Source organism: Ursus maritimus, unplaced genomic scaffold, assembly GCF_017311325.1.
Source record: "Ursus maritimus isolate PB19 unplaced genomic scaffold, ASM1731132v1 scaffold_7, whole genome shotgun sequence".
NCBI classification, from domain to species: domain Eukaryota; kingdom Metazoa; phylum Chordata; class Mammalia; order Carnivora; family Ursidae; genus Ursus; species Ursus maritimus.
The window spans coordinates 31,132,265-31,155,421 of NW_024426885.1; the positions used below are offsets into that span (position 1 = coordinate 31,132,265).

Consider the following 23,157-nt stretch of genomic DNA (forward strand, 5'->3'; position numbering starts at 1 on the left):
TTTTTTTTTTTTTAAAGATTTTTATTTATTTATTCGACAGAGATAGAGACAGCCAGTGAGAGAGGGAACACAAGCAGGGGGAGTGGGAGAGGAAGAAGCAGGCTCATAGCAGAGGAGCCTGATGCAGGGCGTGATCCCATAACGCCGGGATCACGCCCTGAGCCGAAGGCAGATGCTTAACCGCTGTGCCACCCAGGCGCCCCTGCAGATATCTTTTCAATAGTATTTTATTAATCCTTTGATTTTGTATATGACACTTAGAGGCTATGCAGTTTTTGTTTTGTTTTATTTTTAATCAACTGAACTTTCCCTTTATTCTTGGAGAACCTGACTCTGTCCTTCTCTCTGTGCCAGGACTGTGGGCCCTCTCTTGGATTAGCAGCAGGAATCCCGTCCCTGGTGGCCACAGCCCTGCTGGTGGCTTTACTATTTACACTGATCCGGCGAAGAAGAAGCATCAATGAGTCCACCGAGGTGATTAGCAAGCTCCATTGGGTCTGGCTGTGTTGGCAGGAATCAGTATTTCAGTGAACTGGCTTTGGGCTGAGTGTGTCAGGATCTGAATCTGTTTCCCGGGGACATGATAGTGGACGTTCCTACCCCTCAATTTCTATCTCAGACTCATGATACTATACTCCGGGCAGAGCTGATCTGTCACCCAGCCTTCACTTTAGGAGATCCCGTGGCCACAAGGATGGTATTTGGGGGTGGCAAAAAGTGGCCGTGGAGAGGAATGGGTGTTACCATGGCAAATGCACGTCTGTAATGTGGGTGTGTTTTCTAAAGTCAAGGAGAAAAGGGCCCAAGCTTCCTAAAGAGAGTGGGGACAATCTCAGGAAAGGTAGGAGACAACCAGGTGCTGAGGGGTCTATGGTGGGGATAGGCCCACAAGTATGTGGCTCTGTTTATCTTAGCCCTTTCTCTACATAGGAACACAGATTGGTCACGAGGGAATCTACCATCCCCACCACTCCAAATGCTGGATTGCTCTGGAAACCAGGCTCAGAATTCAAAGGCCACCCAGACAATATCCAAGAGGTTTCTCTAGTTGGAATACAACTGTGTTGTGTGGACTCTGGGTTCTAATTCTATCCTCTATGAACGATCCTGGTTGTTCTCATAGTGATAAACATTAACGGGAAATAGACAACCTAGGCTTTACCCCTGGCTCTGCCACTTGATGATTTACATGATCCTGAGCAAGTGACTTCACATTTTCTGTGCCTTGGTTAGTTCTACTCCAGAATAGGAGTCATAAAAACTACCCTCCCTATTTTAGGAGGTAGGGAGGATGTACTGAGATCATGGTTGTAAAGACGTGTTGACAAGCTGTAAACTTTAAGCATATTAAGATGTACTGTGGTTGTTGTTGGTGTCATTTCTTTAAGTCATAGTTTCTTAACCTTTGGTGCACTTTAAAAATCATCTAGAAAGCTACCAAAAATACCAGTCACCAAAACCAGTTACATCAGTATCTCTGGACAAGAGATCTGTGGCATGGAGAATTCAATATGGCCAACCTCATTTGATCCCTACTCCTACCCACTTCTCCCCACTGTCAATCCTGGATTATTTTTGAAGTAACTTACAATGGTATTTCTCATTTATGGATTTTTGGGGGCGTAATTATTATCTGTTTGCTTGCTTTGTTTTGTTTTTAAAGCTTTCTAGTGATTCTTATGTGCATGCAGATTTAAGAACCACTGATTTTAATCATGGTCAAGGGCAAACGTTGTGACCCTTCATTTCTTCTTCATTTCTTATTTTTACCAACTTAGGAAAGTGAGAGGCCATGTGAAATTTCAGAAATCTATGACAATCCCAAGATCGCTGAGGTAAGAACTCTTGGTTAAAATCACTGTATATCAATAGGGCCCCTTGGTGGCTCAGTTGGCTTAGAGTCTGACTCTTGGTTTTGGCTCAGATTCTGATCTCAGGGTCATTCGTGAGATCGAGCCCCACATCAGGCTCCATGCTCATCGGGGAGTTTGCTTGAGATTCTCTCTCTCCCTCTCCAACTCCCCCTCCTCACTGTGCTGTCTCTCTCTCAAATAAATAAATCTTTTTTTTTTAAAGATTTTATTTATTTATTCGACAGAGATAGAGACAGCCAGCAAGAGAGGGAACACAAGCAGGGGGAGTGGGAGAGGAAGAAGCAGGCTCAGAGCGGAAGAGCCTGATATGGGGCTCGATCCCATAACGCCAGGATCACTCCCTGAGCTGAAAGCAGGCACTTAACCGCTGTGCCACCCAGGCGCCCCTAAATAAATCTTTTTTAAAAATCACTGTATATCATTGATAAGTGAAAGCTAAGGGTTTTTAAGCCTTCTATGTACAGGAGAAGTACAGTGTGAACACCTGTGGGAAAGAGGCAACCCAATGAAGCTCAGGCACAAAGGAGGTTCTCACTATTTTTAATTGATTGGGTAGGAATCCAAGGTTGATTTAATATTAGAAAATCAATTTAATATTATTTATTTCATGGACAAATTAAAAGAGAAAAATTGTGTGACCATCTCAACAGGAGAAGACAGTCTAAAAAAGTTAAACAGTCACTTGTGATGTGAACTCTTAGCAAACTAAACATAGAATAGGAACTTCCTTAACCTGAAAGACGACATCTTTTTTAAAAAGTTACAGCAAACATCATACCAAAAGGTAAAATGTTAATGAATTCTCTTTAAAATCAGAAACAAAACAGGATACTTTAGGTCCTAGTCAATGCAGTACGATAAGAAAAAGAAGTAGAAATTAACTCAATAGGGGAAGTCCTTTCACACTGTATATGTATAATCAAATAATCACATCATATTCTTTAAGCATCTTATAATCTTATTTGTCAATTATACGTCAGTACAGATTAAAATAAGAAAAAGAAGAAGAAAGTATAAGATTGGGAAAGAAGAAATAAAACTGTAATTATTTGCAGATGATATGCTTATCTACATAGAAAAGCCCATTATCTACAGATAAATTATTAGAATTAAGGAGAGATTTTAACAAGTTTCCTGCATATGATAAAGTAGTTTGCATTTCCAAAAATTAATAACAACCACTTAGAAAAAGTAATTTTAAAAAATACCACTTTGTAGTGGTAGTTAAAATATGTAGAATGCTAAGGAAAAGTCTAACAAAAACTGTAACCCCTTTGTAGTGAATAATAAAACTTCAGTAAAAGATATGAAATAAGACCTAAATCATGGGAGTTACATGCCAAGCTCCTGGATAGGAAGACTCAAGGGCATAAAGATGTCAAACAACCTCACACCAATCTATAGGATAAATGCAATTCCAATATAAATCCCAACAGATTTTTTTCATGGAACTCAATAAGATGCTCCTAAAATCTATATGGAAGAAGGCAGAAAACTTTTTTTAAAGTAATAACAAACAGAACAAATAGAAAACAAATAGGAAGATGGTACATTTAAACTCAACCATATCAGCGACTTCATTAAATATAAATTGTCTAAATACCCCAATTAAGAGGCAGAGATATAAAAATCAAAAAAGTTTTTATCAGTTTGGATATAAAAACAAGATCCAAGTATATACTGCCTGCAAAAACTCACTTTAAATATAAAGACACTAATAGATTAAAGGTAAGAGGAATGAAAAAGGAACACCACGCTAACATTCAACAGAAAGAGTGGAGTGGCCAGAAAAAATCTGCCAAGGCATTAAACTTGGCAATCGTAGGCCTCCCCTCATTTGTTTTCTGTCTCTCAAGGATTACATCCTCCTTTGCCTGATGTCCAGTGTCTTGAAAACTATTGTTTTAAGTGGTTTTTTTTTTCTGACTTTTGGTTGTTTCAGGTGGGAAGGTAAATCTGGTTGCTGTTGCTTCATTGTGGCCAGAAGCAGAAGTCTTTGCTTTAATTTTGAAAAACCTGTTTGTTTTCTCAAGAATCCTAGGAGGTCACCCACACATGAGAAGAATACGATGGGAGCAGAAGGAGCCCACGTGTATGTGAAGACTGTAGCCGGAAGCGAGGAGCCCATGCATGACACTTACCGTCCTACTGTCGAAATGGAGAGAAGGAGGGGATTGTGGTGGCTTATGCCCAGACTGAGCCTGGAATGATGCCGTTTGGTCAAGGAGCAGATCTAGAGCTGGAACAGAGCTGAAAACCCAGGGATCTGTGCTCGGAGTGAGGAGAGATGTCAAGCCACTTCTTAATCCAAATTTCCTTTGCAGATCTGGAAAACTTTTGGGTTTGTTTATCTCTGTAGATGACAGAGCTAAGGGTTCATTCCAACACTCAGATCTTGTTGTTTAATAAGCAGCGAAGCACCAAGTGAGGTCCAGAAGGAGCCCTTTGATCCTAGTCTTGACCTATACTTTTCTTTATGATTTTGGGAAAGGGGCTTGATTTCTGCGTGTCTTGCCTTATCATCTTTTTTCCACATCTCTTTTCTCAAAAAAACCCCAAAACCCATCACACCTGGCTTCCATGGGAAGGCTGGCCAGGACTAGCATGGTGCAAGTTGGGATATAAATAAAACTTGGAGGGGATGTATGAGGGGAAGCAATTTCTTATTTCTGAACATCTCAAGGTAGAGATCATGGGGAGTCATATGTCCCCTGACCGCAGGGGTAGCACATAGCTGATCATTCAGGGCTCCCATTTGTGTCTGTGACCAGAGAGTACTCAAGGAAGGTGATTCTGCAACAGACTGTGTGTGTTGAGGGTGAATAGGGTGGAGCGAGGGCAAGGGTTGTTCCAAGAGATTATTAGAAACTAGGGCTATATCCACTTTGTGAGAGTGGAGAGAAAGGCCTCCAGTGCACTCTCCAGGAAGAAAGAGCAAGAAGACCCTGAGTGGCTGAACACAGGACCAGAGGGGTGGGCTAAGCCGCAATTCCTTGCCATCTGAGGAAAGTCTGTGCACAGCACCAGCTGGTTCAGGTCAGGCCTTCACGATTGCTTCTGTGAGGAGGCTTCGAGGAGTGCTGGTTCCCTCATGCAGGGAGAGCCACTGCGAACAAGCAGGGTCTCCTAGTGGGAGAAGTGGGTCCACAGCATCTCAGGAGCCACCCACCAACTCCACTTTCATACACCATGGAGGCATTTCTTTCTCACATCAGGGCTCTGATTGCTCAAAAACATGTCCCCTCTTCTTCAAATAACTAAGAACAAGTTCCACGAACCCAGTCAATTACTGCCACCTGCCCACATGTGCTCTCAAAGCTGCCTCCCTTACCTTGGGTGTCCTAAGATGAAAAGACCAAGAGAGAGCATCTCCCTGAGAGAGAAAGGGCCACTAAGATCCAGAAGGAGTCTGAGAGATAGCAAACAGGGGAGATATTCCTTTGGCATTTAGGAAATTGTACTTCTGAGTGAAGGCAGGGGGAATATACCCCATGTGTGGCCTTGTGCCAGGATGCCGAGGGAACAGCTCCATGGGGACAGGGAGAGCGGACTATGACCTGAGCAGAGTGGGTCAAGAGTTAGTACCCCATTCTCCAAAAGCTCCGGAAGGGACCCAGAACCCCCTCCAGAATCTCTGATCTTCTAGTTAACCTGTTTCTGTCCTCGAGATAAATCTTCAACTCTTCATTTTTTCATTTTGTTACATTTTTGTTTAGAATATTTTATAGTATTTCAGTGAACAACAAGACTCCACCATCTTGTTTCCTCCTATTTTTATTGCAAATATACAGTATCTCAGCTACATTGTGGGCAAAGTGGGCTCTGATGAGCTTCCCTGGATACAAGCCACCAATTTCAACATCATTTCTATGGAAAAATGCATTGTGAATTCTAAGCAACAGTCATATAAATGGCCTACTCCTGGAGCATAACCCATTACCAGGTGCTGCCTTATCACGTTTCCGAAACTATTTCTTTTTTTTTTTTTTTTAAGATTTTATTTATTTATTCGACAGAGATAGAGACAGCCAGCGAGAGAGGGAACACAAGCAGGGGGAGTGGGAGAGGAAGAAGCAGGCTCATAGTGAAAGAGCCTGATGTGGGGCTCGATCCCATAATGCTGGGATCACGCCCTGAGCCGAAGGCAGACGCTTAACTGCTGTGCCACCCAGGCGCCCCTCCAAAACTATTTCTAAAAGCAATCTGCATTTCAATAAGGCTTAAAGAATCTCATAGTTTCCTAAGGCATCTTTACTATAATATGAAGTATAATTTATTCAACCTGGAAAAAAAAGAGCTGAAAAAAAGTTGACAACTTTTTCTAGGCATTTCTTTCCCATGGTTCAAGGTAATCCAATCCCAGATGTGCAAAAATTTCTTCTTCACTTTCTGCTTTGAGGAATATTTTCTGAAAATATAAAAAGAAATATGTGCATTCAGATATGTTTAAACATCTCAATGCTGACATAGTGAAAGTTTTACTTGTAAATTGTCTTGGCGAATGAATTACTACCAAAACATAATTCCCTGCTTCTGAGTATAAAAAGTCATCTTAATGACTTTTTTTTAATCTTAAATGACTTTTGTAATTTCTATATTTTCCCACCCAAAAATAGAATATTTCATAGACTAAGGTAAAATTATGACAACCTTACATATTTAGCTACAGGCATTTGGTATTTTCCCTATGAGTCTGTTGTTCTTAACCACAGTTGTTCATTAGAACCACATGAAGGGACTTCTAAAATACACATTGAAGCCTAAGCTACACCCCAGTCCAGTGAAATGAGAATCTCAGGAGAGGTCCTATCACCAATCTATTTAAAGGCTCTGGGGAATTCTTCTGTGCAGCCAGAACGATGCACTGCTCTCCGGGTGATGAGGAGAGGCAATTATAGGGAATATGTTGGGTTCTCCTTCTGGCCTTCCTCACCTGCCCCCCAACCCCCCCACAGGCTCCCACCCCATGACCTCTTTTAGGCCAGGCACCACTTCTCCTTCATCCCTTCTTGCCTACCGCACAGTGTGGGGCATGTACAATATACTCTGTTATGTTAAACTATTTAGAATGTGTGCATTTTAAGTATTCCTGAATCGTATTATGTGAATCTGCCTCCACTCACATGCTTGGCATCTAAAGCTTTCCTGCCAATCTACAGTCCTCTCATCTGACAGCAGCACCTTGATTTTTCTTTGGAAAACCACCCTTCCCTCCTCTCAGTCCATGTGGATCAGGTGGGGCTAATTCCATCTCCAAGGAGGGCCACATGATCCAAGTCTGACCAATCAGAGCCACAGTAAAGGGTTCAGGGATGGGCATACGGCCCAGGCCTGGCCAATGACTATCAACTAGGACTCTTGCCGGAACTATTAGGAAAGAGGTTCTTCTCTGTCAAGTGGGAAGGATGGGAATTGTGGCAAAACCATGCTTGAGAATGAAACCAACACTGAGGAAAACCTGCATTAGCTGCTGGATGCAGCCATACCTGCAGCCACACCTGAACACCCAGAAGCTGCAGTATATAAGCCAAGCACCGTTGTTTTTTTTTTTGCTATGCCATCTTGGATTGGGCTTCTGACTTGTAACTGAGATAGCTCTAACTAAATACAGCTCATTTAGACTGTAAGCTCCTAGAGCATAAAGATCATTACTTCTAGTTATTTTGGTTCTTATTCCCGTCAGAGCTTAGTTTATTGTCCTTGATCACTGTAAGAACAGTAGACCTTGGCATGTAGATTTAACAGATGAATATTTAACTCTTCATAATTCATACAGTAATTTATCGTTTTGCTGAGGCATGAATTTGGATCATGACCTGTGTAAGGCTGGCATACCAAGTGAATTACATAGCTGGTGAGTGAGCCTCGCTGACTGCTCATCTACGCCTCAGGGCGGCTCTGTTGCTCTCTCTCTTGCAGTACACTCTCACTAATGACCTATGTGGTCACTTAAAATGCTACTGCTCATTGCATTTAAGGGGTACTTGAGTGTCTTTATGATTTGGGGGAATCCTTGGCTTCCTTTGGGATTATTCACTAAAAATACAAAAGATATACCAAACTCAATTAATGTCCACTGCCGGACTGGTTCTGAGGGCCCAACAAGCTCATCATCTTTGAGCCCAAAGCCCTTGAGGTACCTTCTGGGCCAGGTGGGGACCGTGCTCCCAACAGGATCTTTCTAGCTGCCCTCAACTGTGATCTGTGGGAACAGGACGCTCAGGGCAAAGGAAACTGAACCTGGACAGTAAAATCAGTTCAGGAAAAATGTTCAGGGAGCCAGCCATGGGGATGAGGATCAAAGAAGCCCCTGCTGGGTAGACAACTCTACCTTGGTCTTGTCATATAACGCATGGTTATCCAGCATCATCTTCCGCTCATGCGTGGCATAGCGCCGGAGGTCTCTCTCAAACTGCTGGACAACATATAATTAAGATAAGTTACTAGCAAGTCTAGAATGTCTTCAGTATTATGTGTTTAGAGATATCATCCCTACGATGAAATATCTATTTATCTCCACTAAACATTCTCAAAGCAATTTTCTCCCCGAGGACGAAGGTCCTTGACGACAGAGCCCTGTGCTTGCACCTGCGCACTAGAATGTACGTATGCTCCCTGAAAATAGGAGCCCGACTTGTTCAGGACTGTATTCCCTTCATTAGTGGTACCTGGCACGTAGAAGATGTGCAGCAAATGCTTGTTGAATGGATAAATAAATGTTGTGAGGATTGTGTCCAGGATAATACGTGGCCCCAAGTAAATGCTGGATAAATAGTAGGGTTTTTTGTTTTTTGTTTGTTTTATTTTGTGTTTTTTGTTTGTTTGTTTTTTGGAATATCACTACTGTAGGAGAGGATGAGGAGTCAGGAGACCCAAACTCCAGCCTGGATTTTGTCACCCAGCTTCTCTGAATCTCTACTGGTCAAACAGGAGGATGAGGGAAGTGCGTAAGTAAGGTTGCCTCTGGCTCTAACAGTCTCTCAGATGAGATTCTGTAAAACTGATGGTTTGAGCCACCTGTCCCAGAATAGCATGTCCTATGCTGAAGCCGCAGGGAGTGAAAGCTGAAGCCTAAGCTAGAGGACAGTTGCCCTTCACGTTGATTTTCCCCGAGAGAAGCACAGATTAGAAATGTTGATCCTCCCTTATGAGAGTAGGAGGAAAGCATGGGATAATGGCGCCCTCTAGTGGGAGGAGCCATCTCCTACTTTAGGAAAGCCGGTTGACGCTGGGACCTTCCCCAGCACCGCCCCCTGTCTAAGAAAACAAACTTTCCCAACAGAAGTCCTTTATGATGTGCCAGAGGGGAGCCAGGGTTGTGGACAAATTAGGGTGAAGCAGATTCTGGGTGCAGTAGCTGCTGGTCTGTGAAAATATAACGGTGTTGCTTGGCACTGTGCTTCCTCCCAGCCCTGGGACACTCTTCTCATGTCCGCCCCCCCCAGGATTTAGAGCAATGGCTGCTCACACTGTGTTGGGAAAGGCTGGGGAGGATGGGGATAACGGGGACAGTGAGAGACTGCCCTTGGCTCGCCAGTTCTGTGTGGTGATAGATATATTCCTAGACTCCTCTGCTAAAACCTCAGAACATTTTCCCATAGACTGCAAGAAATGAGAATGATATATTTTATTTGGAGAATAATAATTTTTACCGAACACGTATTTACTGAGCATCTGCTATGTGCCAGGTATGTTCTATGTGCTTGGACCATAACATGTCTACCCTGGTGGAGCGTGGATTCGAGCAGGGGACACAGAAAAGACACAATACTGGAATAAATAAATTATAGGATATGTTGAAAGGTAAGTACTGTGTACAGGGCAGGCCTCACTGAGAAGGTGGGGATTTGAGCAAGGAATTGAGGTAGGTGAAGGAGTTAGCCAAGTAGACCCTGGCGGTCGAGCTCTCCAGGCAGACGAACAGCTAGAACGCAACCTTAGCTTGAAGCGAGCCTGGCCCGTTTAGGGAGAGAGCAGTAGGAGAGGAGTTCAGAGGCATAAGGGGATGAGAACATCATGCAGGGTCTCAGAGCCACTGTAGGACCTTCCACATTTACTCTGAGTTAAACGCGAAGTCTCTGCAAGGTTGTGAGCCGGGGAGTGACCTGATCTGATTTATAACAGGATCACTCAGCTGTACTGGGTGAGGGCAGAAGCAGAGAGACCAGTCAGGAAGGCCACGGCTATAAGCCAGGAAATAATATCCTTCTCAATATTTACCAAGAGCTTACTCTGTGCCAGGCACTGGGCTGATTTCTTGCTCTGTGTTAATTTTCTGGTCTGTGCTATTACCACTAATATTTAACAACTTCCCTTGAAGGGAACAGTTTTAAGTACACTGTTGGACTCAGAATTGTGCTGAGATGAGGGCATTGTCTCATTTAATGCTTATTACAATCCTGTAAGGGTGGAGCTCTTATTAGCCCATTTTTCAGATGAAGAAAGGATGCCCAGAGAGCTTAAGTCATTTACCCAAGGCCACACAACCCATGACAGAGCTAGGACCTAGACTCCTGAATCCCAAAGCTCAGGCACTTTACCTGAGACAGTTGTGCCTTCTGCTTTAAAACCTCTTTAGTTTCTCACAACGGCCCTGTGAAATAGGCAGGGCAAAGACAATGTCTTATGCTTCAGATGAAGAAAGCTGAACAACAAGCAGGGGTGATGGTATCAGACTGGCTGCACTACTGGTCAAACACACTTCAGGGATTGGCCCACGGATGCTACATATGGTTGTGCAAGTTGTGCACTGCAAAACTCTTGAGGGCACCATTCACATTTGCAGGCCCCAAATTGAGGTGAGATTAAAAGATGAATTGTGTTGAGAATAATTCCCAGGCCCTGAAATCTTTGGGTAAAAAGGTGAAATTGAACTTCTCACCTACGGAATTTTAGACTAGAACTAATTCTGTTCACCCACCAATAGGTATCAACCTGGAGACAAAACACACCATATTCAGTGGCTAAATAAGGAGGGCATAATGATAATAACACAAGTGGCTACCATTTGCTGAACACATGCCACGTTTAAACCCACGCAGCCTCTCATTTAACCCAAATGGTGACATTAGGAGATGGACACCACTGTTACCCACAACAGAGATGGCACAGTTGGGGCTCAAAGAGGTTAAATCATTTAAAGTCACCCAGCGGAAAGCTTAGTGTTCTATCAGCATGTGCAGAACCAATGGCAGTAATTTCCAAGAACTCTGAGAGAAGAGACTAGAATGTGCTGGAAACACACAAACAAAGCAGACAAAAGGCAACCATTTCTGCCAGTGATTCCTAACTGGCCTGACCTTGTATAACCTTGGACTCTTCCTTTTGGAACTCTCCCCTTTCTCAACAGACTCTGCATTCCCAAAGATTCAGGTCTGTCAAACAAGCTGCATTTACCCATCAGTTTTTCCAGTTTTCATGAACAAAAAATGTCAGTCGATATCCAGATTCCTGGGCACCATCCCCAGAGTTTCTGATTCAGGAGGTCAATCTGCTCCCAGGTGAGCTCCTGCCAGCCCAGGACCACACTGTTCTAAACTAATCAGACTCACTTGACCGTGTGCAGGTAGAATACTCCGATTTGGGGGTTTCTGTGCACTCCACCCTGTCACCCTGCCTGGGCTGCCGTCTCTCTCCTGGGCCCCAGCAGACTGCCCACATCTTTTGAATCCACATAGCACTTACCCGAGAACCAGTCCAGCCCAGCAGGGCAAAGGCACGGCGCTCGTAGGGGCACATGACGAGGTCCACGCGGATGGCCTTCCAGGTCTTCCCATCCTGCTGGCTGCACTTGCCACTGTCCACTCTCTGATGATGCAACTTTAAAATCAGAAAGCATTTTTGAAAATGATCTAAAGCATCCACCTTCCTGCTAGGTATCTTTAACTTTTCGAATGTCGACTCCACAAAGTCACAGTATAAAAGTAATCCCTGGAAACAAACAGAAAGTCATCAGGAAGACTCCCCAGTGGGCAGGGTCTGCCATTTTATACTGGGCTCTTAACCAATGCTGTCAATAGAAACTTCACAGATTTGAGCATAACGTGGCAGTGTTTTGCCCCTGCTGTGTGAGCCCACCTGGCCACACTGGGAGAGGAAGCCGGGAAGTGGATGTATTAACCTCTCTCTGCTGCAGAGGAATTTGGCAATTAGAGAGGCCAAGCTGCCAGAGAATCCCTCTCATTTCTTCCGAATTACAAGTCAGTGCTCAGAAACTTGCCTTACCCCTTGGAGGACAAAGACTGTCACTCTGTCCGCCTTGGAGAGCGGGATAATGTTACTGATGGTTGTCTCACTAATGTTGCTGAGTCAGAAAGATAAATGATTCTAAGATGTGCCCAGCGATCCTCCAATTTGTCTGCTCTGTGGGAATTCCTCACAGCACAGGGCAGATGTGGGGCAGGGAGAGGCGGTAAACAATGCTAACCCGAGCGTCCACTAAAAAAGCAAATAACCTCAAAAGAATTCAATCATAGCTATTAGGGTGTGTGATTTGTTGTCATGTGTTCCTTAGGTCAGATGTTCTCGAATTTTATCATCAGAAGCATTTGGAAAGTTGTCACAGCAGAGTTTGTACGGCCCTGTCCCCAGAGTGATTCAGTGTCGGTGTGTGTGTGAGACTCTGCGTCTCTAATAAATTCCCAGGTGATGCCGATGCTGCTGGTCCAGGGACCACACTTCGAGCACCACGGGTTCTGTTTGTTTTGTTCTAAGGAATGGTTTCTTCTGCAGCCCTCCAAGAGACATTGTTTCAGTGCAGCCAAACTTTGAGGGGATCCTTTCCCAACCTCAAAAGATGGGACTCTAGCCCTTCAGTGGCTCCCCCAGAAAAGCGCTTAGGAAGAACACAGCGTTCGAAGGGGCTGGGAGGGAAGCACCGATGTTCAGGAGATCCTCTCTGGGAGGCGGCAAATGTTGCTGTAGAGCATCTAATCACCAGCCCAGGAAAACACAATCCTGCTTTTTAATGAAACTTATAAAAATGAGTATAGTATAGCAGCCTTTCTTGTGAATTTGAATTAGGTACATTTGAAAAGTGAGCCGTTAAAATATTAAGAAGTCTTTCTTTGAGGTTATATTTGCAGTAACAGCCACCTCCCCACCAAATCTACAAAGCTGTTCTTCCTCATAATTGTAAGCTGTGTTTGCACTTCTGCCACATTGGCTGGGCACAGACAATGGGCCATTCCTGGGAGGGGTTTGCTTTGAATCTTGCAAGGTGTTGCGGGATGCATGCCTGGAATAATATGCTGCTGTCTGAGTATTCAGGCACTTCTGTCAGCTGCAGGGCACGGTTGTCAACACACACACACACACACACACACACACACCACAGCCCCTGATGTTGCTTCCTGCTATCTAGCCTGGGCTGTCTGGGGACATCTCTGTGTTCTACTGTTTCTTTCCTGTTGTTCCCCATTTCCCCTTGGGTAACTTCTTCCCTTCTTTGAACATTCCTTTTAAGTTTCGTGCTCTGGCTACCCATCAACAGCCACAAGGTGACTACATTTCCTACCAGCACGTTCTTTTCTTCCTAAGGGACTCCTGACAAGGAGGGAGTGGGAGGCCTTTCCCTGTTTCTCCCTCCCCCGGGGGTACTGAGCAGTCCACTCTCAGGTGAATGACACGAGGCAGGAGAACTGTGCTCAGCTCTCAGTTTTGCTTCTCACAAAGAGGGAGTCTCTGTCGCCCAACGTTTAGTATCAGACTCCCCAGCGGAGCAGGGAGGGTTCCAAGGCTGCAGGGTGAGGCCCTCCCCTATTTGAAAGCCAGGATCCATCCTCCCCGCCCTTCTGTTTCAATGCCCTGCAACCCCTTCTCAGAAGACCCTGCATCTCCTATTCAAAGTCAAGTCTGTTTCTCAGCAGGAGTGAGTATGTTCTTTACTCTAAAGAGTGTAAATACTTTCAATCTCTCAGCCTTCCAGGGACCAGGGGTGTAGCCTGGCAGAAGAGTGAGTGGCCTTGACCAAGGTCCCAACCCCTTGGGCCGAAGCCCACCACCCTCCGTTAGCCACCCCGCCCCCCGCTTGAGCTGTCGTAGCCAGGGAGACTGCATGCTGAAGGAGCCTTGGGGACAGAGACCTCCCCCACAGAACAGTGCTCCAAGCTCCGGTTCCTCTCTTTCTGCTCCCTGACCAAGGCACCTTCTAGAAGGCTCACATTTAGATCCGTGGCTGGGCGGCTCAGCCCGGCCCCGCCCGGCTGCTCGTCACGCCCACGCCCACGTAAGGCGAGCGTGCAGCGTGGGGGGTGCGCATGCGTACGCCTGCCTGCGAGGTCATCCGCATTATCTGGAGAATGCGAATTTTGGTAAGAACGCAGGGCTGAGGAGCGAGGGAGAAGTGGAAGTTCACAGCCAAGATGGGAGGGGCGGGTCTAGGGCCGCAGGGGTGCAGGCAGAGCTGGGACACGCAACTGGCCCTCAGTGTCGCCTCGCTGAGGTCCTGTTTGTCCGCAAGTGAAGAGGAGCAGCTGTGCCTGCTCACGCCTGGGTCCCCTGACCTGGCGCCGGGCCTGGCCCTCCGGGGTCATTGTGCAGGTGCTCAAGCTGACAGCCAGTGTTTAGTAGGCATTTGCCGTTACCAGGCACCGTGTCAAGCGCTTTATCTAATTCTCCGTTGATCCTCCCCGTTAATGAAATGAGAGAGCCTTGCGATCCCTGTTTCATGGATGAAGAAGGATTAAGCAAAGCGTCCCAGGTCATACAGCCAGTAAACGGCAAGGCTGTTCATTTAACGTCCCAAATAAAACCCACGGGCTTAATATTGGCCTCCACCCGTGCCTGCCCATCTCTTTGCTTGGAGGGTGGAGGTAAAACTGCCTCAAACGGAGGAAAGATGAAAAGAAGGAAGGCTCCTTGTCATCATGTCCCCACCCCACCATCCCTGTCTTAGTCCGGGACAGTCTCAGGGCCTGAGGAGCATGGTGCCTAAAAACCAAGGCTCAATAGGCCCATCCTCACAGGGACCCCGGCCTTGCGGTTGCCACCGGGGCTTTAGTTAGTGGGTCCATGAATTGTGCTGTCTGTCCATGAGACATTCCCACCTTTCCTGCTGGAGCAGAGCAGAGGGGCCCGTGTAGGTGGGGCTAACTCTTCCTCGTCCTGCCTTCCCCTGGTTTGGCCTGTGAGATTCACTCTTGGGGTCCCTGGCCTCCGTGGGTCCACTCTCCTGAGAGGGACAGAGGGGGCTGGGGATGGCCTCACAGGTGAATTTGGATCTGGTTCCTACGTTGGGTCCTCCCTTCTGGTGCTCCTGGTTCCAGGGTGCTCCTGTGTTTCTGGCTCTTATTTTCACTTTATCTGAGGTTTCTCTCTCTCTGCCATATCAGGGAGCTTGGCCCCCACCCAGCAGAGGCCAGGTCATTCAGGAAGCATGAAGCTGTGCCAGAAAAACACCAGGCCCAGGCTGGTCAGCCTGCCAGGCCTGTAGGTCCTTGGGGTGGAGCCCTCTGGTCTCTTTGGGAAGTGGAACTCTCACTGGAGTGGACGTGAGTTGGGGCCCTGCGGGCAGCTCTGGCTGCTGCTCCTCCTTCACCTCCTCTGCTGGGCAATAGGTAGCCTAGGGCAAGTCTCACCTCCTCAGTGGGTGGGGGCTTCTGAGCTCAGCTTGTCCTCATGAGTTTCCTTCTTCCCATCTCAGCACAAGGTCAAGGTGGTTGTGGACCGGCAGAAAGTTCCAAGCACCAGCAACACCACCTGGCTGATTCTACCCCAATCCTAGCGGTCCTGCCCCACCCGTAAGTCTGCTGCTGCCGCTCGTCTCACACCTCCCAAGTCTGCACGGCGCATGTTCTCCATTTCTGTAGGGGATGGATGCTCCTGAATGTTCAACACAGAGACATACCACCCTTGGCCCCTTTGGAAACAGCACAAGTGTGTATAAGCAAGATAGATATTCACCACATGGACTCTAGAACCCCAGGCGGGTAAGTCTCATTGCCTGCCGTGTGGCATTGTGTGAGCTGTTGCAAATCATTGAGAATCAGTCAGATGGTCATTACACAATTATGAGGTAAATAGTGTGCAAAATTCAGTGGTATTAATGGAATGCTTGAGCGTCCAAACATCTACTTTTGATCCTTCTTCTTACCTTCCTTTCCCATAAGTTTATCACTTTAGGTAAAAGTTGTTCCTCGTCTTCGTCTGTTGACCCGGGGCTGGTAATTAAAAAATCTACATCATGCCCAATCTTCTTACCTCTGATCAAAAAAAAAGCATAAAATGGAAATGAATTAGATTTTTAGCTCACAATTTTTAAAAGTCACCTTTGTTTCTATGCCCTGTGCTTAAGGTTTGCAATACAACATGCTCATCATAAATTTTTTTAAAATATCCTTGGTTATAAAACTCTACTCTCTGCAGAAAAACTTTATGGCAGAAAAAAAATGACACGTAGTACTTATGTGATTATATACATGTGGGTAAAAAATAACAAAGGAAATTATTTCTTCTGCACTCACACGTGCACACTTACCCCACACGTCCATACAGAGACAAGCATGGTGACAAGCAAACCAAGAACTACATGCAAATGATACAAGGGAGGGCTCTCGGAATTATGACACTGACTGAGGGCATTTTCTTAGATTTGATCTTCCTCTCCCACTTGCTCCCTCAGTTTACACTTGGCTTGCCAGGATGGCCAATGGCAAGCAGTTTAGAGGGCCACAGGGAGAGCTGGAGGAGTGGAGGGGTGGGAGGGAAGGAATCTGTTTCTGGAAAGAAGGTCTCAACATCCAACAATGGCATACACCTCTGTGAAGAGTTCGTTCATTCTACTCATTGATTCGGCCAGTATTTCTAGAGTACCTGTTCTATGCCAGGCACCTGATTGTTACAGAGCACTAATGTCTACAAACTTCGTGGGGGAAAGGATGCATACAAACAAATTACTTGGCAGGTAGCACTGAGGAGGCTGCCTGGCCAAGCCTGGAGGTATCTGAACTGAATCTTAAAAGAGGAGAAGTCAGCCAGGTGGCAATTTGAGGAAAGCCAGTCCAAGCAGAAGGGTCTGACTGTGCAAGTCACAGAGGCATGAAACAGCTCTGTGTGTGCAAAGACAAGCCATTTGGGGTTGCTGGGGTGGAAACACGAGGTACAGGAGACGAGGCCACAGAGACAGGCTGGTACCAGATCACCAAAGGCCTTTGTGCCAGGCCCAGAAGCCTGAACTTCTGAATATGGGGAGCCACTGAAGGTGTTAGAGCAGTAGAGGCAAGAGCAGCTGTCATTATCTACCTCCGGAATCCTCCTGTCATGGTGACGAAGGCATCAGGCAGAAATGCCCAGACGGCCTCTTTAACCAGCACGCTGACTGCCTCTGCTTCTGCCCTGGTCACACAGCTGACGAGGTCTTCATAATAGAGGAATCCTGAGGGGCCGTTGAACAGGTCAGTGGAGAGAGTGACACATGAAATGACCAGCCCTCTGCGGGAGGGGCTTCTGCCTCCAGATAGAGCAAACATGACCACAGGTATCACCAAACTGTTTCCCCAGAGATGAATGTATTCTCTATGCTCTTGGTTGTGAATTGTTCATGGTGACGATGACTCTTTGCTTTCTGACTTGTAAGAGACTTACAATTTCCTCACTAAGAAAGAGACTATATTTCATATCCCTCTGGAAAGCAAGCTGTTCAAATAGGACTTTTTATTGAAGAACCAGCCTTCTTGATCAATAAACTGTGCCCTATAATTCTTCAAAGATAATGTGTTAAGATTGAGAATGGGAAGATTCAGAGTTGGGAAGTGGTGGATGGAAGCTCAGACACAGTTGTGATAATGACTTGGTTATTCCCACAGACCCATGGAGGGAGCTTCCTCCAAAAATTAAAAATACAACAACTATGTGATCCAACAGTCCTGCTTCTGGGAATATATCTGAAGGAAATGAAAATGCTAAGTCAAAGGGATTCACGCACCACCATGTTCGTAGCAGCATTATTCACATTAGCCGAGACATGGAAACAACCTAAATGTCCATCAGTGGATGGATAAAGAGGGTGTGTGTGTGTGTGTGTGTGTGTGTATGAATATTATTCAGCCACTAAAATGAGGAAATCCTGCCATTTGCAACAACACAGATGCACCTTGAGGCCATAATGTTAAGTGAAATAAGTCAAGAGAAAGACAAATACTCCGTGATCTCACTTATGTGTGAAATCTAAAACCAAAAACTCATAGAAGAGGAATCAGATTTGTGGTTATCAGAGGCGAGGGTGGGTGCAGGAGGAATTGGAGGAAGGTGATCAAACAAGGACCAACTTCCAGTTACACGATAAATAAATACCAGGGATGCAATATGCAACAGGATGGTTGTAGTCAACACTGCTGGATGGGGCTTGCTCTTTCGAACTGCAATTTTATCATATTTCTACTGCATGTTAAAAGTAAATGTTTAAATTTTTGACCCTTTCTTTGCATTTCTTCATTGAAAAAAATTCACCAGAGCCCTCCATAAATGGAAGCGCCCAAGCCACCACCTTCAACCTGTGGGAGGTCCTGCAGGGCTGCAGCTGTCTCACCACAGTCTTCTCTTCTCAAGCTGCCGGGTCCTGAGTGGGTAGATCAACCCCTGTCTAGATTTGCACACCTTCCCTTATATTTCCTGGTGTCTTGCAGTTTCTAAAGCAGATCCACATTTGTGCCAGCGTGACTCTGGTTTGCTCAAATATTTTTTACTCCTCAACCTTCATGTGACCATTTTCTGCCCTTGACTCCTCACCCATGCCTCTCCTGCTCGGAAGATGGCCAGGACCAAACATCTAGAGCCAGTTCAGTAAGAACCAGACCAACGTCACAACCGGTGTGACACCTGGATGCAAGAATGACAGCGGCCATCTTGCAGAGCGTCTTTGCTCTATGCTGGGCACGATGCTAAGGACTTTGCCTGCATGATCTGATTTATTCCCCATTAACTAGCGATTTTACCCCCCTTTTATAGATGAGGTAGCTTAGGCTCCAAGACTTGAACAAGCTTGCTCAAGATCATGTAGCCGCCAAGTGTTGGAGTCAGGATTTGGATCCAGGTCTGTCTGATTCCAGAAGCTTGTGCTTTTAACCATAGTACCAACAAAGAGCACAAAGGAGTGACCCAGCTGGCCACGGCTGGAGCTGAAATTCAGCTGACTCAGCTCTGCCACCACCTGGCCGGCCCTGGCAACAGCAGGAGATCTGTAGGAGAGACAATTTACCTGCTTTCTGCATTGGTGTGAATTTCAAGGTTTTGTCCGACTTTATTTTACTCAGGGTTCTGAAACCCATCCTGAACCATTTCTCAGATGTCTTCAATCCCACTCCAAACACAGAAGTAAAGAGCTGAAACAGGGAAAGCCATGCCTTTAGTTTCTAAAATGACCATTATGACAATGAATTGACACTTTTCAAGGTCAAGGGCTTAGGAAAACGCAGCAGGAAATTTCTGACCCAGTTTCTCATGAATATGACAAGCGGGTGGGTGATGGTAACTTTGGACAGAGCTTTTGGTTTCAGGAGGGTCCTCTCTTGACATGCGGTGTTACGAAATGGAACAAAGTGTGGAGGCGGGGCTGGCCCTCCGCTGAGGCTTCTGTGTACTCTAATGGTCGTTGTCTGTGCCTTCCACGTGTGACAACAGCTTTCCCTACTGGGCACTCCTCTTGTCCCAGGGTCCCTTACACGTGCTCGTGCTCTGCATATCCTAAGAGGGATCCTCATGTAGGTTGCATGCATTCCCCACCATTGCCCAGCTGATAAGTGGCAGAACCCGAACTCGAATCCAGGCTGTCCATACTCCAAGCCTCGGCTCTTGCCCACAAGCACCTTTTAGGCCTGTGCATCACTTTGGAACTGAAGGGATGGGCCGAAATCCCTGCCATCTGCAATTCCAAGGTGGGGAACATTGGGAGGTAACAAGCCCTGTTTCGATGTAGAGCGGGAGGCAGTGGGGAGCCTCCAACACAGGTTTGCTCTTTAAGAGCAGGTTTGTTTTGTCCCATGGTCCCAGTGTCCCTGTGATATTTGCACCCATGAGTGACAGATGCTAGAAGATAATTTGTACCTCATCACAACATAGCAAGAAGCTCACGCATTCATCTTTATTTTGGTATCTGCTTTCTAGACCACAGTTGGGACTGATTGTGCCCCCTCCATCCATATGTTGAAGCCTTAACCGCCATGGTGATGGTATTTGAAGATGAGGCCTTAGGGAGGTGATTAAGTTTAGATGAGGTCATGACAGTGGGGGTCTCACGAGGGGATTAGTGCCTTAGTAAGAAGAGGCACCATGGGCTTCCTTTGTGTGTGTGTGTCATGTGAGGGCACTTGAGAACGTGGCCATCTGCAAGCCAGGAAGAGAGCCCTAACCCGAACCCAACCATGCTAGCACTGGATCTCAGGCTTCCAGGCTCCAGACTGTAAGAAAATAAATATTTGTTGTTTAATCCACCCAGCCTGTGGCATTTTGTTATGGTAGCCCAAGCTGATACGACCCTTAGAATAAATAATAGGATTACGTGGAAAACCATTTTCATTAAATACATGTAAAATACTTACTTTGAAAGACTGATATCGTTCATCATTTAACACAGCTTTAACTTCAGAACTTTCTCCATCTTCAATAATTTCCTGCATGGACAGTTGAAAAATATTTTCCTGTTGAACAATCACAGTCTGGGGCTCTCAAATTCCCAGATCTAGTAGCTTGATTGTTCAGGAAATGTACGCCTGTTGCCTGCAGGATGCTTTTCTAGCCAATCTGGACAAAACGAGACATTTCCTCTAATCTTAGAAATCCCAGCTCATTCTGAGTACTCCTTTACAGTCCTCAGGGACAAAGGCACAGAATGATCAGGGTCCGGCTCCACAGAACACCAAACCAAAATATACACCAACAATAGTATGTCTAAATATTTGTGATAATTTTCTTTTTGATGGATATGAACTAGCTGAGACAAAAGGACTTCTCATCTGAGCAGGTTAATTTTGGACCCATTGAAAAACCAATCCAAGCTCAAGCTCTTATGATGTCTAACTCTGAAGAGAGTTGAGATTATTTTCCTTGAATACTTTAGTTCGCACTTAACGTTGCTGAAACTTATTCTTGGATGACTAACTCACTTTGCTGGGGAATCCTTAAACATCATTATTACATGAATAATCCCCCATCCCTGGCTCTCTTGTTGGGACACACAGGTAGAGATGCAGAGTCAGGTTCACTGCCTGGTCACTCCCACCTCTATTCTGGAGGGCAACGTCCCCTGAGGGGAACTGAGGTCCTTCACACAGCCTGTGTTTGAAGTCGAACCATTCCCTGTTGTCAAGCTTTTAGACACTGTGATTAATAATAATACGGGAGAGTTCTATTTCCAGTAGCTTGCCCCATGTAGCCCCAGTTGTGGGAATACTGGGGTATAGATTCTATCCATCCATCCATCCATCCACCCATCCCACATCTACATAGTTGACAGGAAAATCTATTAACTGCATTTACTTCCCCCTCCTCCCTACATATTAGGAAGTAGGACAAATCACATTTTGCCCTTACCTCTATGACACACTTCACTTTGTCCCCCAGGCAGGGAATTCCTTCTGTGTCCTTCATACTGATGATTGTGAATGGCAGGGACTTAAGTACAGAAGCCGCTCTCATAAATGCCAGGCAGAAGACTTCATTTTCTCTAAACTCATAGTTTTCAGCCAGTACCTCAAAGGCATCCTGAAGAATGAAACCAGATAAGCAAACCGTGGTCTGTTCCCAGCCCCTGAGCTAGCAGTTGAAATACCTCCTGACAGGTGAGATTGGGTCTCCCATAGCTTTGCACCCCTCCCTTGTTATGAGAGGAATTGAATTGAAAAGACACGTCACAGAGCGCGTCCTAAGGAAACTTTGAGTTCGATGCCATTCAGTATTCAGGAATGATTTAACCAAAGCCTGATCTCATGCTTATTGCATCTACTAGTCATCACCCAGCAAGACCCTGCCCTCTTTCCTTACAGACTTGCCCACCAGCCTGTGGCCAGGATTCTGCCTTGATCACCGGGTGCTTTCATCGCTTCACTTGGACGGAAAACTCAGCACCTAACATAGGCTTATTGAATGAATGAGCGGATGTGATCGTAGTGACACAGACCCAAGGCAGGTTGTTTAAGGTAGGGTGCATTTGCATTTCGGTACTGCAGCTGTGTGGTATCATGCCCCTGTGCCCAGTACTGCAGTCGCCTGGTCTTCCTTGCACATGTGGGGTGGAATTTTGTATTTGATACACTAACTGCATGTTTTAACCACCTGACTACTTTCTCTAGGCTGGAGGACTAGCAGCTTGGGGCTTGTTAGGGTCATTTGAAACATAATTGCCAAACTTCAGGGCTGGGTGGGGCTTCAGAGACAATCTAGCTAAGGATATTGGAGGCTCAGAGAGAGGAACTGACTTGTCCAAGCTGGTTAAGATCAGAAAGGTGATAATTCACATCTGCCGTCTCTCAATCATTTGGTTACCCAGGAAGGGCTGTTTACGCATTATTGTTGTTCCTTTGTAACTTGCTCTTACTATGTTTTGGACTGATTACAGTATTTGGTTTTTCTGAATACTTGCCTTTGACAACTGTTGTGCCCAAAAGTGTCAACTCTCAATAAATAGTAATTGACCATCTCTAAAGAATATACGTATATTTCCGAATGTATTTGTCCATTTCTATGACAGAAGTAGATCCATTCTTGACAAAAAGAAGAACCAGAGATCAGGCGAGGGGGGTGAGTGAGTGTGGGAAAATCGTTCCTAGATTTTTCAGAAAATTTCATAATTGGATTTGTAGATCCATGGAAAGAAGCTGCAAGCCCTTGGTTTGCTCTGCATGTTGTTGTAAAGCCCCTTACCGTGAAGATGTGGTTACAGTTGTCTAAAGTGGTTCTTCTCTGACATGCGTATTGAGAGATCTTTTTCACAGCAAGTGGGGGAGTCTTCTGGAACTCTGGGTTAGGGCTAGCTGAATAGTCTCTTCTCACCTAAACAAATGCATAAGCACCCACTTTTAGTAACAAGCGATAGTAATAATAACAGATATTATGAAGAAAAAATTGGCAGATTAATGGCAACTGTCTCTGGAGAGAGGATAAAATTATAGGAGAGTCAAAGTTTATGTTATATGCATCTCTAATATTCAGATTTGCTACAGTTAACATGTCATATTTTTGCATCAAGAAAAATAAGCCTGAAAAAGAACAACCAATTAAGTTCCATTTTCCTTTTCCACGAACTTACGTAGGCATGGTCTGAACCTTCCTGACGGTTCTAGCATTAATGGCG

The 23,157-nt window shown here is 45.5% G+C and overlaps 2 protein-coding genes across 4 annotated transcripts in view; one reads left to right on the forward strand and one right to left on the reverse strand.

Moving 5' to 3' along the window:
• Positions 1-4,491, forward strand: part of OPALIN (oligodendrocytic myelin paranodal and inner loop protein) — a 9,930-nt gene extending 5,439 nt beyond the window's left edge. Inside the window, exons 4-6 of the mRNA XM_008701318.2 lie at positions 355-474; positions 1,779-1,835; positions 3,908-4,491. Coding sequence (XP_008699540.2) covers positions 355-474; positions 1,779-1,835; positions 3,908-4,084 — 354 coding nt within the window. The 3' untranslated portion in view covers positions 4,085-4,491. The remainder of the gene's footprint in view (positions 1-354; positions 475-1,778; positions 1,836-3,907) is intronic.
• Positions 4,492-5,253: 762 nt separating this feature from the next.
• DNTT (DNA nucleotidylexotransferase) overlaps positions 5,254-23,157 on the reverse strand; it is a 29,243-nt gene continuing 11,339 nt past the window's right edge. The window contains exons 3-11 of one of the 3 annotated variants that reach the window (XM_008701218.2): positions 22,728-22,856; positions 21,399-21,569; positions 20,408-20,479; positions 19,069-19,192; positions 17,115-17,247; positions 15,967-16,075; positions 11,559-11,693; positions 8,206-8,289; positions 5,254-6,282 (exon numbers count right to left, since the gene is read on the reverse strand). In XM_008701218.2, coding sequence (XP_008699440.1) covers positions 6,196-6,282; positions 8,206-8,289; positions 11,559-11,693; positions 15,967-16,075; positions 17,115-17,247; positions 19,069-19,192; positions 20,408-20,479; positions 21,399-21,569; positions 22,728-22,856 — 1,044 coding nt within the window. In that variant the 3' untranslated portion in view covers positions 5,254-6,195. Of the gene's footprint in view, positions 6,283-8,205; positions 8,290-11,558; positions 11,805-15,966; positions 16,076-17,114; positions 17,248-19,068; positions 19,193-20,407; positions 20,480-21,398; positions 21,570-22,727; positions 22,857-23,157 lie in introns of all 3 variants that reach the window. The other 2 variants (XM_040623876.1, XM_008701145.2) reach the window with 2 other exon arrangements.